Here is a 15,000-nt window from a genome sequence, read left to right on the forward strand (position 1 = left end):
TCCACAGAACCTTCTCTGCCCCAGCTGAGCAGCCCCAGGTTCCAGCTCCTCGTGTCGCGGGGCTGTGTCCCCCTGCAGCTCTTCCCTCTGCTCCAAACCCCGGTGCAGAATTGTGTTTGTGGGCTGGGGAGGCAAAGAAGGAACTGGAGAGGGGCCAAGAGCGCCGGGGGAACCAGAACTTCAAAAAGACAGAAGTTTCCAGCACAGTCAGTAAAAGAGTGATTTACACCCAGCAGGATGCCTTGGTTGTGTCAGGCCCTACCTAAACCCCGGAGCTGCTCAGAACATGCCTCAGCAAGATGTTCCAGGGCTGCCTTTGAAAAAGACAGCCCCTGGAAAGAGAGGAGGGGGAAAAAGGGACAGATCCCAACAGAGGCGAGGGCCAGAGCAGAGCAGTGAGGTCTGGGCAACAGATGAGGAGCGGAGCCCCAAATTGCTGCCATCTGTTAGCAACCTTTGCCCAGAGAAATGAATTTCATGTGAGGTCAAGAAATCCCAAACTGCCATTTCCTCATTACTATTAATAAGGGCCAGGTGCCACAGAAACCACCAGTGGATCCAGATGTCCTCCACGTGGCTTTGATTACCCTTCCAGGCTGGCTGATGCTCCCAGGGAAAGTCCTGCAGACGCACCCAGGGGTTGGCAGGAATTCCCTGCACTTGGATTTCTGCCTTTAGGAGCATTCTTCACCTCCAGCCCACGGGGTGGGCATGGCTCAGCTCCGTGGATGTTCTCCTGCAAGGAGAGCTGGGGATGGAACTGCTTTCTGCTGGATTTTCCATACTGGGGATGGAAGGAGTGTTGTGAACTTCTTCTGAAGCCCAGCAGAAGAGAAGAGACGTTTTTGTGCTCTCCCCATCCCAGGCTGGGCACTGGGGCTGGCACAGGGGAAGGTGTCCCTGCCATGGCACTGGTGCTTCCTACCCAAACCATCCTGTGGCTCTGTGAGCAGCCCAGGAGAGCTGAGATGCCAGCAAAGCCTCTCACCTGAATTCCACAACACCCTGGTGGATGTTCCTGGGCAGCTGGAGAAGCCTCGGCTCTCCTGTGCCTGAACAACTCCGCAGTGAGCGGCGTGAGGAGGCTCAGCCCTGGCTTTGGGGGTGAAATGCTGCTGAGCTGCTGCTGGGCGCTGTGCCCGGGTGCCAGGCTGCTGCTCCAGGGGCAGGAGGAGCCAGGGATGCAGGGAGGGATGCAGGGAGGGATGCAGGGAGGGATGCAGGGAGGGATGCAGGAGCTCAGCAGGGCGGGCACAGCCCGAGGGAAGCAGCACAGAGCGAAGGAAGCATTGATCCCTGAGAGTCAGCAATAAACAGTTCCCATCCTCGACTCCACAAGGACCATCATTTAACCACTTACAGCCCAAAGAAAACACGTCAGAGGAGAATCTTCCAGAATTCTGCCCTGGGTCCTGCCAAACCAGCAGCAGCATCGTGTTTCCCAGGGACTCAGCAAACAGGGAGCAAAGTCAGCCCCTGCCAGAAGGAATGCAAATCCCTGCAGAGCATCTCTGCAGTCACCTCCCCAGCATGGAAACACAGCTCAGGAATACCTGTCCCCAAACAAACACACCTCTGGGGCAGCAAAGGACCGGTGGCAGCGTGGGAGGGAAGTGAGGAACGGCCCCGACACGGAGCAGGACAGGGCCTGCCATAAAAACCCCACTGATCTCGCCAAGGAGGGCTGGAATGGGACTGATGAAATATCCAAGGCCAGGCTGGGTGGGGCTGGAGCAGCCTGGGGCAGGGGAAGTGCCCCTGCCGTGGCACGGGTGGCACTGGTGGGCTCTGAGGTCCCTCCCAGGCCAAACCAGGCTGGGATTTGCTGATTCCGACGAGAAAAAACCTGAGCAGCGAATTCACAGTTCTACATACTCAGTGATTCTGCAGGGACACTGCTCCTCAGCCCTTGGGACATTCCTGCTGCTCTGGGACATTCCTGCTGCTCCAGAACATTCCTGCTGCTCTGGGACATTCCTGCTGCTCTGGGACATTCCTGCTGCTCTGGGACATTCCTGCTGCTCTGGGACATTCCTGCTGCTCTGGGACATTCCTGCTGCTCTGGGACATTCCTGCTCCTCAGCCCTTGGGACATTCCTGCTGCTCTGCCCCTGGACATTCCTGCTGCTCCAGAACATTCCTCCTGCTCCAGAACATTCCTGCTGCTCCGGGACATTCCTACTGCTCCAGAACATTCCTGCTCCTCAGCCCTTGGGACATTCCTGCTGCTCCTGGACATTCCTGCTGCTCCAGGACATTCCTGCTGCTCTGCCTCTGGACATTCCTGCTGCCCTGGGACATTCCTGCTCCTCAGCCCTTGGGACATTCCTGCTGCTCCAGAACATTCCTACTGCTCCTGGACATTCCTGCTGCTCCAGAACATTCCTGCTCCTCAGCCCTTGGGACATTCCTGCTGCCCCTGGACATTCCTGCTCCCCAGCCTTTGGGACATTCGTGCTGCTGGCACAGCAGGGAGAACATGAACACAGTGCCATGTTAAAGGGGAGAGGGCACTGCCCAGGCACTCTGCAGGGCTGAACCACAGCCACACAGAGAGCACACAGGTAACACACAGAGAGCACACAGAGAGCACACAGATAACACAAAGATAACACACAGCACACAGATAACACACAGAGAGCACACAGATAACACACAGATAACACACAGATAACACAGAGAGCACACAGAGAGCACACAGAGAGCACACAGGTAACAGATAACACACAGAGAGCACACAGATAACACACAGGTAACAGATAACACACAGAGAGCACACAGATAACACACAGGTAACAGATAACACACAGAGAGCACACAGATAACACACAGAGAGCACACAGATAACACACAGAGAGCACACAGATAACACACAGAGAGCACACAGAGAGCACACAGGTAACAGATAACACACAGATAACACACTGATAACACACAGATAACACACAGCACACAGATAACACACAGGTACCACACAGAGAGCACACAGATAGCAGATAACACACAGATAACACACAGCACACAGATAACACACAGATAACACACAGATAACACACAGATAACACACAGGTAACACACAGGTAACAGATAACTCAGATAACACGCAGATAACGTGCAGATAATGCACAGATAACTCACAGGTAACACACAGCACACAGATAACACACAGGTAACACACAGCACACAGATAACACACAGAGAGCACACAGGTAACAGATAACACACAGGTAACACACAGCACACAGATAACACACAGGTTTGAAATCTCCCTGGGGCATCCCAGCCACCCTCAGGGTACTTTTATCCATCAGCCGGGTTTGAAACCTCCCTGGGGCATCCCTGCCCGGGGCATCCCAGCCACCCTCAGGGTGCTTTTATCCATCAGCCGGGTTTGAAACCTCCCCGGGGCATCCCTGCCCGGGGCATCCCTGCCACCCTCAGGGGGCTTTTATCCATCAGCTGGGTTTGAAACCTCCCGGGGCATCCCTCCCCGGGCAGGCAGAGCGGGCTCAGCTGTGTTCCACAGCTCCTTGGCAGCGAGGCAGGGCTTGGGAACAACCTCCTGCCTGGTTGGAGGGATGCAGAGGGTGAGTAAGGGCACAGGAATGTGATTGAGGGAAGGCATGAATGGAGCAGGGGCCGGGCTGCCTGCTGGCTGCTCCCAGCCTGGAGAAACCACAGGCTGGGAAACACCTCTGCTGCTCCAGAGCAGGATTAAATCTATCCAAGGGCTCTCTGCTGCTCCAGAGCAGGGCTAAGTCTATCCAAGGGCTCTCTGCTGCTCCAGAGCAGGATTGAATCTATCCAAGGGCTCCCTGCTGCTCCAGAGCAGGATTAAATCTATCCAAGGGCTCCCTGCTCACTCCAGAGCAGGGTTAAATCTATCCAAGGGCTCCCTGCTGCTCCAGAGCAGGATTAAATCTACCCAAGGGTTCCCTGCTCACTCCAGAGCAGGGCTAAATCTATCCAAGGGCTCCCTCCTTACTCCAAAGCAGGACTAACCCCATCCCAGAGCTCTCTCTTTACTCCAGAGCAGGATTAACCCATCCCAGAGCTCCCTGCTCATCCCAGAGCAGGATTAACCCCATCCCAGAGCTCTCTCTTTATTCCAGAGCAGGACTAACCCATCCCAGAGCAGGACTAACCCATCCCAGAGCAGGACTAACCCATCCCAGAGCAGGACTAACCCACCCCAGAGCAGGATTAACCCATCCCAGAGCAGGACTAACCCATCCCAGAGCAGGACTAACCCATCCCAGAGCAGGACTAACCCATCCCAGAGCAGGATTAACCCACCCCAGAGCAGGACTAACCCATCCTGGGCTCCCTGCTGTCCCAGGCTGGGTCCCAGTACCCCCCACCCTGTCTGACAATGGGAATAGGGCACGAGAGCCCCTCTGGACCAACAGGGACCCCATCCCCACTTGAGCATCCCAGCCTGGTTTGGGCTGAAGGGACCCTAAATCCACCCAGTGCCACTCCTGACACGACAGGGACACCTTCCACTGTCCCAGGGTGTCCCAGGGTGTCCCAATGTCCAGCCTGGCCTTGGGCACTGCCAGGGATCCAGGGTGGGCACCCTGTGCCAGGGCCTGCCCACCCTGCCAGGGAACAATTCCCAATTCCCAATCTCCCACCCAGCCCTGCCCTGTGGCAGTGGGAGCCATTCCCTGTCCTGTCCCTCCACCCTTGTCCCCAGTCCCTCTCCAAACGCTCTCAGCCCTGCCAAGCTTGGCACAGAGGGCAGAAGGGGCTGGGCACGGCTCCCTGAGCCCAGGGAAGTTCCTCCAGGAGCCCTTCCAGCTGTGGAACTGTCCCTGCCCGAGCAGGAGGGGCTGGATGAGCTGTGAGGTCCCTTCCCACCAGGTCTCTCTGGCTGCTCGGAGGTTGGGCTGTGCCGGGTGGTTCAGATCACTGCAGGGGCTGTGCCCTGGCACTGCTGCAGGGCCTCCTCTGAACACCCTGAGCAGCCCCTGAAACACCTGAACACAACCTGAACCATCCCTGAAACACCCTGAAAACACCCTGAAAACACCCTGAGCAGCCCCTGAAACTGAACATAACCTGAACCTGAACACAACCTGAACCATCCCTGAAACACCCTGAGCAGCCCCTGAAACACCTGAACACAGCCTGAACCTGAATAAACCCTGAATAAACCCTGAACAGCCCCTGAAACACCGTGAACAGCCCCTGAAACAGTGAACACCCTGAGCAGCCCCTGAAACACCTGAACACAACCTGAGCCTGAATAAACCCTGAACCATCCCTGAAACACCCTGAGCAGCCCCTGAAACTGAACACAACCTGAGCCTGAACACAACCTGAGCCTGAACACAACCTGAACCATCCCTGAAACACCCTGAAAACACCCTGAACAGCCCCTGAAACAGTGAACACAACCTGAGCCTGAATCACACTGAATATACCCTGAACAGCCCCTGAAACAGTGAACACAACCTGAACCATCCCTGAAACTCTGAACAATCTGAACCAAACTGGGCTGGGGTAAATCAGATTTTACTGCATTCTGCATTTGGCTGCATTTCTGCACTTGGCTGCATTACTGCATTTTGCTGCATCGCTGCGTTTTGCTGCATCGCTGCACGTTACTGCCTGGGACACAGCAGGGCCGGCAGGGCCGGGACCAGCCCCGCAACGACACCGCCACTGCGGCTGTGCCCCGCAGGGCTGTGACGTCACTCCAGGGTTGTGACATCATACCTGGGCCGTGACGTCATTCCAGGGCCGTGACGTCATTCCAGGGCCGTGACATCATACCAGGGCTGTGACATCATACCACAGCTATGACATCATACCTGGGCTGTGACATCACACCAGGCTCTGTTCCTGCAGGGCTATGATGTCACACCAGGGTTATGACATCGCTCCAGGACTATGACATCACACAAATGCTGTGACATCACACCAGGGCTGTGATGTCACACCATGGCTATGCAGAATAACCCTGCAACCAAAACTAAACACAGACATCCCCAAAACTGACCTGCGACCCACACAGAATAACCCTGCACCCAAAACTAAACACACAAACCCCAAACCTGCACCCACACAGAATAACCCTGCACCCAAAATCTTACACACAAACCCCAAAACTGACCTGTGACCCACACAGAATAACCCTGCACCCAAAACTAAACACACAAACCCCAAACCTGCACCCACACAGGATAACCCTGCAACCAGAATTAAACACACAAACCCCAAACTGACCTGTGACCCACACAGAATAACCCTGCAACCAGAATTAAACACAGACATCCCCCAAACCAACCACAAATCTGATTCCAGCACAGCCCCAAACACAATTCCCACCACAAACACCAAATAACCACCTACAAACCCCAAATAAAACACTAACTCTGTCAGTGCTTCAATCCTCCCTCAAATGAAAAAACAAAATATAAACGTATAAAAAACAACATAAACCCATCAAAATCAATTAAAAAAATTTAAATCCCAAATAATAAAAAAAAAGTACCTAAATTTTAAAACTAAAATCCCCTTATAAAGCTATAAAAATCCCTCTATTTCCCTAGAACACATAAAAACCATTAAAAAATAAAAAAAAATCCAATTAATATCAAATAAAAAACTGCATATTAAAATAAACCAATATTAAAATAACTATAATCCTACAAAAGTTTAAACAACAACAACAAAAATTTAAATTCCCCCCAAACATTTGTTCACCTCAGCCCTTTTTATTCACCTCAATCCCTTATTTATTCACCTCAGCCCTTATTTATTCACCTCAATCCCTTATTTATTCACCTCAGTCCTGCATTTATTCACCTCAGCCCTTTTTATTCACCTTCAACCCTTTATTTATTCACCTCAATCCCTTAGTTATTCACCTCAGCCCTTTTTATTCACCTCAATCCCTTATTTATTCACCTGCAGTCCTTTATTCACCTCAATCCCTTATTTATTCACCTCAGCCCTTTATTTATTCACCTCAGCCCTTTTTATCCACCTCAATCCCTTATTTATTCACCTCAACCCTTATTTATTCACCTCAACCTTTATTTATTCACCTCAACCCTTATTTATTCACCTCAGCCTTTTATTCACCTCAATTCCTTATTTATTCACCTCAATCCCTTATTTATTCACCTCAGCCCTTTATTTATTCACCTCAATCCCTTATTTATTCACCTCAATCCCTTATTTATTCACCTCAGCCCTTTTTATTCACCTCAACCCTTATTTATTCACCTCAGCCCTTTATTTATTCACCTCAGCCCTTATTTATTCACCTCAGCCCTTATTTATTCACCTCAGCCCTTTTTATCCACCTCAATCCCTTATTTATTCACCTCAATCCCTTATTTATTCACCTCAGCCCTTTATTTATTCACCTCAGCCCTTTTTATTCACCTCAATCCCTTATTTATTCACCTCAGCCCTTATTTATTCACCTCAATCCCTTATTTATTCACCTCAGCCCTGCATTTGTTCACCTCAGCCCTTTTTATTCACCTCAATCCCTTATTTATTCACCTCAATCCCTTATTTATTCACCTCAATCCCTTATTTATTCACCTCAGCCCTTTATTTATTCACCTCAGCCCTTTATTTATTCACCTCAGCCCTTTTTATCCACCTCAATCCCTTATTTATTCACCTCAGCCCTGCATTTATTCACCTCAGTCCTGCATTTATTCACCCACAGCCCTTTATTCACCTCAGCCTTTTATTCACCTCAACCCTTATTTATTCACCTCAGCCCTTTTTATTCACCTCAATCCCTTATTTATTCACCTCAACCCTTATTTATTCACCTCAGCCCTTTATTTATTCACCTCAGCCCTGCATTTATTCACCTCAGCCCTTTATTCACCTCAGTCCTTCATTTATTCACATGCAGCCCTTTATTCACCTCAGCCCTTTATTTATTCACCTTCAACCCTTTATTAATTCACCTTCAACCCTTTATTAATTCACCTTCAACCCTTTATTAATTCACCTCCAGCCCTTTATTCATTCACCTTCAATCCTTTTTATTCACCTTCAGCCTTTTATTCACCTCCAGCCCTTTATTCATTCACCTTCAATCCTTTTTATTCCCCTTCAGCCCTTTATTCATTCCCCTCCACAAACCCTGTGACCTCCCACACTCCCACCCAACTCCACACCAGTAAATCCCAGCACTCCCAATCAGTTTTGGAACCTTTCTCCATGGCCAGCTCTGTCCTGGGGGTCAGCACAGAAACTCTGGAATTCCCAGCAGCATTCCCAGTCTGTCCTGGTGGGATTTCCCAGCCTGTCCTGGCATTCCCAGTTTGTCCTGGTGGGATTTCCCAGTCTGTCCTGGCATTCCCAGTTTGTCCTGGTGGGATTTCTTAGCCTGTCCTGGCATTCCCAGCCTGTCCTGGTGGGATTTCTTAGCCTGTCCTGGCATTCCCAGCCTGTCCTGGTGGGATTTCTCAGCCTGTCCTGGCATTCCCAGTCTGTCCTGGCATTCCCAGCCTGGCCTGTCCTGGCATTCCCAGTCTGTCCTGGCATTCCCAGTCTGTCCTGGCATTCCCAGCCTGGCCTGTCCTGGCATTCCCAGCCTGTCCTGGCATTCCCAGCCTGTCCTGGCATTCCCAGCCTGTCCTGGTGGGATTTCCCAGCCTGTCCTGGTGGGATTTCCCAGCCTGTCCTGGTGGGATTTCCCAGCCTGTCCTGGCATTCCAAACCTTTCCAGGCTGCACCTTCCCAGCTGAGGGGGGAGCAGCTCAAGCCACTCCAGGCCGTGCAAAGGAAGGATGTAAAAAATCAATTCCTACAGACCAGCAAGGTGTCCTTTGATTGCTCAAAATCTGCCTTTCTGCAGCTTCAAATCGCCTTTGGCTCCTCCATCCCCGACTCCAAAGGGATGGGCCTGGATGGAATGTCACTGTGCTGGGTTTGAGGGGCACAGCTGGGTGGGTTTGAGGGTCTGAGGGGCACAGCTGGGTGGGTTTGAGGGGCACAGCTGGGTGGGTTTGTGGGTTTGAGGGGCACAGCTGGGTGGGTTTGTGGGTCTGAGTGGCACAGCTGAGTGGGTTTGTGGGTTTGAGGGGCACAGCTGGGTGGGTTTGAGGGGCACAGCTGGGTGGGTTTGAGGGGCACAGCTGGGTGGGTTTGTGGGTTTGAGGGGCACAGCTGGGTGGGTTTGTGGGTCTGAGTGGCACAGCTGGGTGGGTTTCTGGGTTTGAGGGGCACAGCTGGGTGGTTTGTGGGTTTGAGGGGCACAGCTGGGTGGGTTTCTGGGTTTGAGGGGCACAGCTGGGTGGTTTGTGGGTCTGAGGGGCACATCTGGATGGGTTTGTGGGTTTGAGGGGCACATCTGGATGGGTTTGTGGGTCTGAGGGGCACAGCTGGGTGGGTTTGTGGGTTTGAGGGGCACAGCTGGGTGGGTTTGTGGGTCTGAATGGCACAGCTGGGTGGGTTTCTGGGTCTGAGGGGCACAGCTGGGTGGGTTTGTGGGTCTGAGGGGCACAGCTGGGTGGGTTTGTGGGTCTGAGTGGCACAGCTTGGTGGGTTTGTGGGTCTGAGGGGCACATCTGGATGGGTTTGTGGGTTTGAGGGGCACAGCTGGGTGGGTTTGTGGGTTGGAGGGCACAGCTGGGTGGGTTTGTGGGTTTGAGGGGCACAGCTGGGTGGGTTTGTGGGTCTGAGTGGCACAGCTGGATGGGTTTGAGGGGCACAGCTGGGTGGGTTTGTGGGTTTGAGGGGCACAGCTGGGTGGGTTTGAGTGGCACAGCTGGGTGGGTCTGTGGGTTTGAGTGGCACAGCTGGGTGGGTTTGTGGGTCTGAGTGGCACAGCTGGGTGGTTTGGGGGTTTGAATGGCACAGCTGGGTGGGTTTGAGGGGCACAGCTGGGTGGGTTTGTGGGTTTGAGTGGCACAGCTGGGTGGGTTTGTGGGTCTGAGTGGCCACCCCAGTGGCACAGAGCAGGGGTGGCCGTGCCTGGGCTGTTCTCCTTGCCCCAGGACATTCCCTGCAGCTCCTGCCACAGCCTGGTGCTCTCCACAAACCAAACCCCTCCTGCCAGGTGCCTCAGCAAATGGAGGGGTCTGGTGGGACACGGGAGAAATTCTTCTGGGAGGGGCTGGGATGGAATTCCCAGAGCAGCCTGGGACAGTGAGAGGTGTCCCTGCCATGGCAGGGGTGGCACTGGGTGAGGTTTAGGGTCCCTTCCACCCAAACCATCTCAGGCCTCCCCAGGGATGAGCTCCAGTGGAAGGTGCCCCCTGAGCAGCAGCTCAGAGCCCACAGCACAAACCCACCAGGAGTCACCAAGGCCACGCAGAACCAGCAACAGCTGCTCCCCAAAACGTCCCATCGCATTTCCCTACCAAAAACGAGTGCCCAGAGCTGCCAGTGGCCGTGCCCAGCCTGCAGGGACGGCACGGGGACCCCCGAGGGCACAAAACTCCCACTGAAGCTTTGGGGTGTAAAGGAGAGCACGCCTGGAAATGTGCACACTTCTGCAAACAACATCTGGCAGCTCCCAGGAAAGCAGGAGGGCTCCCTCTGGAGTGGATCCCGAAATTCCCGCAGAATTCCCAGAAATCCACACAGAATCCAAGGGGAACAAAGCCCAGGGTTCCTGTCTCCCCTCCTTCCCTCCCCCTGTCTGCACCCAGCGCCCTGGGCCCCGCAGGACATGGAGCCATGCCCAGATTATTAAGTCATTAATTAGTTTTCGTGCACGGACTTGTCCTCCTTGTGGCAAGGAGGCAAAGGAAAGGATTCCTGGAGAGACAAGGAAGCTCTCTCAGCACGTGGAACCCCCCCAGGATCTCCCTCCCGCAGATCAGGTATGGAGCCAGCTGAGAATCCCGTTCCCATGGCCATGGAAACCATCCCACAAAAGCCTCAGCAGCCCAGGAAACTGCCCTGGCAGGGAGGGAGGGAGGGAAAACTCCAAAATTCCGGGGCACACACACAAACCACGCTCTGCTGGGAGCTGAGGGAGGCTGTGCTCCAGAAAAGCCCCCCCAACCCCTTCCCAGGGCTTATTTGCATACAAGCCAATTAACAGCAAATGGATTTCATGCAGGAAGGGGGAAAAAAAAAGAAAAGTCAGATCACCAACAAAGTGAAGTCAACTTACTGCCTGCTTTTGTTCTTCTTCCTGGAGACAGGGAAAAAAGGTAGAGAGAGAGAGAAAGGAAGGATCAGTTATGATGGGAAAATGGTGATTTTCACACAAAACACCCAGTGGGAGGACACAAGCCCAGGACACGAGGGCTGGGGGGAGCACAGGTGACACTTGTCCCACTGTCCCTCTCGAATGTGCTCTGGTGGTGGCACTGGGATGGGGGTCCCAGCAGGATTCAGGAGAGGAGACCCAGGGGTGTCTGCTCCTTCATGGCTCAGCCTGGTGCAGGAAAAGGTGCCCTGCCCGTGGCAGGGGGAGCTGGGTGGGCTTTGTGGCCCCTTCCCACCCAAACCATGCCAGAGCTGAGGCCTCTGGAGCTGCCCCGAAGCCAAGAGAGCCCAAATCCATCCCCTAAAGCCTGGAGCTGCCTCTGGCAGGGTCCAGACACACAAATGTGCCAGCAGCAAAACATCCCTGGCACTGCAGGACCTCGGCCAGGGCAGGGGAAGCAGGGCTGGGAGGGCACCAGGGATGCTGAAAGCACTGCAGGGAGAGCAGCTCCTGCCCTGCAGCACCTCTCAGGGCAATAAAAAGGTGAAATTCAGGGGAGTTTCTCCCCTTTTGAAGCAGGGAAATGTCCCCTGTGGCCAGGCCTGGGCTGGGGGAGGCACATCCCGCCTTCAGCTCCAGGAGAATTGCTGGGGACGAGCAAAATGTCAGCCAGGCAGAGCTCCCCTGGAAATTCAGATGTTTGCATGGGCTCTCCCAGGCAGGAACCAGCAGGGCTCTGGCTGTGTGTGACACGAGGGCTGCAGGAGGTGCTGCTGGCCCCACTGCAGCAATTCCCTCCGCCCCAGCCCTGCAGCAGGAGCACACCCAGCACAGCCCCCCAGAAATTCAGGTCATGGAGTGAAAATCCTGGGATAAAAGCTCCTTCTGGCCTGGAAATCCATGATCCCATTTATCAGCCTTCCCCTGCTGATCTCCAATCTGAGCAGGATTAACCAGAACCTTTCCCTTCATTTCAAGCAGCTTCTGCTGGCTGACCACTGCTCACTGCTTTCCCACCCAGCCCTGCAGAGCAGCCTGGCAAGGCCTGGGGGACAATTCAGGCTCCCAGCTGATGTTTTTGGGGTTTTCTGCCCAGACCTGGGGTTCCTTCAGGTCTGTTTGGTGGCTGTGGGGCCTGGCTCTGCTCAATACCCTCCCCACATCCCAAATTTCCCCTACTGCCTCCACCCCCAGACGGGGACCCAGGGCAGGGAAAAGATCTTCAATCACCTCCACCCCACCAAAAAAAGTTGTTCCTTTGAAAAAGGAGGTCCTGGCATTGAGCAGAGATGTGAGAAGGGCTCTGAGGAGGGCTGGGGCTGAGCAGGGCGGGATAAATCAACGGAGCAGAGCCAGGAAATCGCCGTGCAGGAAATGCAGGAGATGGGATCTGCCTGCTGCATTTCCCTGGGCTCACACAAACCTGGCAGGAGCACCCAGGGGTGCCCAGAAGGATCTGCTGCATTTCCCTGGGGTCACAAAACCCTGCCAGGAGCACCCAGGGGTGCCCAGAAGGATCTGCTGCATTTCCCTGGGGTCACAAAACCCTGCCAGGAGCACCCAGGGGTGCCCAGAAGGATCTGCTGCATTTCCCTGGGGTCACAAAACCCTGCCAGGAGCACCCAGGGGTCCCCAGAAGGATCTGCTGCATTTCCCTGGGCTCACACAAACCTGGCAGGAGCACCCAGGGGTCCCCAGAAGGATCTGCTGCATTTCCCTGGGGTCACACAAGCCCTGCCAGGAGCACCCAGGGGTCCCAGGCCAGCCCTGGCACAGGGGGGCTGCAGGAAGGAGGGAATGAGGAGACACAGCCCCAGGAGGGTTTTGGTGGGGAGGGACCTCAAATCCCACCCTGGGACACCTGGCACCATCCTGGGGGGCTCCAGCCCTGTGAAACCTGCCATGGTCAGAAATGACAGAGTGGGGATGGACAGAAATCACAAATGGTCTGAAATCACAGAATGGTCAAATCACAAAATGGGGAGGGTCAGAAATCACAGAATGGGCCGAAATCACAGAATAGGCAGAAATCACAGAATGGGGAGGGTCAGAAATCAAAAATGGTCAGAAATCACAGAATGGGCCGAAATCACAGAATGGTCAGAAATCAAAAATGGGGAGAGTCAGAAATCACAGAAGGGTCAGAAATCACAAATGGGCAGAAATCACAGAATGGGCAGAAATCACAGAATGGGAAGAAATCACAGAATGGTCAAATCACAGGATGGGGAGGATCAGAAATCACAAATGGTCAGAAATGACAGAATGGGGAAGGTCAGAAATCACAGAAGGGTCAGAAATCACAGAATGGGCAGAAATGACAGAATGGGGAGGGTCAGAAATCATGAACCAAAATGGTCAGAAATCACAGAATGGGGAGGGTCAGAAATGACAGAATGGGGAGGGTCAGAAGTCCCAGAAGGGTCAGAAATGACAGAATGGTCAGAAATAACAGAATGGTCAAATCACAGAATGGGAAGGGTCAGAAATCACAGAATGGGGAGGGTCAGAAATCATAAATGGTCAGAAATCACAGAATGGGAATGGGCAGAAATCACAGAATGGGGAGAGTCAGAAATCACAAATGGTCAGAAATCACAGAATGGGAAGGGTCAGAAATCACAGAAGGGTCAGAAGTCACAGAAGGGTCAGAAATCACAGGATGGGAAGGGTCAGAAATGACAGAATGGGGAAGGTCAGAAGTCACAGAAGGGTCAGAAATGACAGAATGGGGAGGGTCAGAAGTCCCAGAAGGGTCAGAAATGACAGAATGGTCAGAAATAACAGAATGGTCAAATCACAGAATGGGAAGGGTCAGAAATCACAGAATGGGGAGGGTCAGAAATCATAAATGGTCAGAAATCACAGAATGGGAATGGGCAGAAATCACAGAATGGGGAGAGTCAGAAATCACAAATGGTCAGAAATCACAGAATGGGAAGGGTCAGAAATCACAGAAGGGTCAGAAGTCACAGAAGGGTCAGAAATCACAGGATGGGAAGGGTCAGAAATGACAGAATGGGGAAGGTCAGAAGTCACAGAAGGGTCAGAAATGACAGAATGGGGAGGGTCAGAAATCACAGAAGGGTCAGAAGCCACAGAATGGGAAGGGTCAGAAATCACAGAGTGGGGAGAGTCAGAAATCATGAACCAAAATGGTCAGAAATCACAGGATGGGAATGGTCAGAAGTCCCAGAACCAGAACTGGTTTGGCCTGGAAGGGATTTTGTCCAGGGCCTTTCCCTGCTCCCAGTGCCACCAGCACAGCGTGGGGACAATGGATGAACCCAGGGGACAGCCGTGGATGGCCTGGCACAGACAGAACCTGGAATGTCCTGGCTTGGGGGGACCCACAGGGATCATCCCTGCCCTGCCCAGACCCCCAAATCCCACCCTGGGCACCCCTGGCAGCGCTGTCCAAACCCTCCTGGAGCTCTGGCAGCCCTGGGGCAGTGCCAGCCCCCTCTGGGGACCTGGGCAGTGCCAGCCTGGGGTCTGTGCCCGTTCCCTGGGGATCTGGGCAGTGCCAGCACCTCTGGGGATGACCCTTTCCTGAGATCCACCCCAAATCCCCTGGCCCAGCTCCAGCCCTTCCCTGGGTCCTGTCCCTGTCCCACAGATCCTTTCCTGCTGACACCTCCAGGTCCTTCTCACTCTCCTTTCCTTCAGAGAGGGATTTGAGGCCCCAGACTCTCAGGCAAGCAGAGCTGGGGGAGCTGAATCCAGCCCTAAATGGTGATATGAAGGCAGCATTAAAAATGTAAAAAATACTGCATAAGAAAATGGGAAAAAACCCCATAAAAGCTTAACAGCTGTGTGAATTATACATGAACGGTTTTGAAGAGCTCCAA

At 53.4% G+C, this 15,000-nt stretch overlaps 1 protein-coding gene across 4 annotated transcripts in view; it reads right to left on the reverse strand.

Annotated features, from left to right (window-relative positions):
• DTNB (dystrobrevin beta) overlaps nt 1-15,000 on the reverse strand; it is a 131,743-nt gene that overhangs the window by 39,829 nt on the left and 76,914 nt on the right. For all 4 annotated transcript variants that reach the window (XM_072926207.1, XM_072926206.1, XM_072926205.1 and 1 more), the window contains one exon: nt 11,111-11,131. In XM_072926207.1, the coding sequence (XP_072782308.1) occupies nt 11,111-11,131 (21 nt within the window). The remainder of the gene's footprint in view (nt 1-11,110; nt 11,132-15,000) is intronic.

This window comes from Taeniopygia guttata, chromosome 3 (assembly GCF_048771995.1).
Source record: "Taeniopygia guttata chromosome 3, bTaeGut7.mat, whole genome shotgun sequence".
In the NCBI taxonomy this organism is placed as follows: domain Eukaryota; kingdom Metazoa; phylum Chordata; class Aves; order Passeriformes; family Estrildidae; genus Taeniopygia; species Taeniopygia guttata.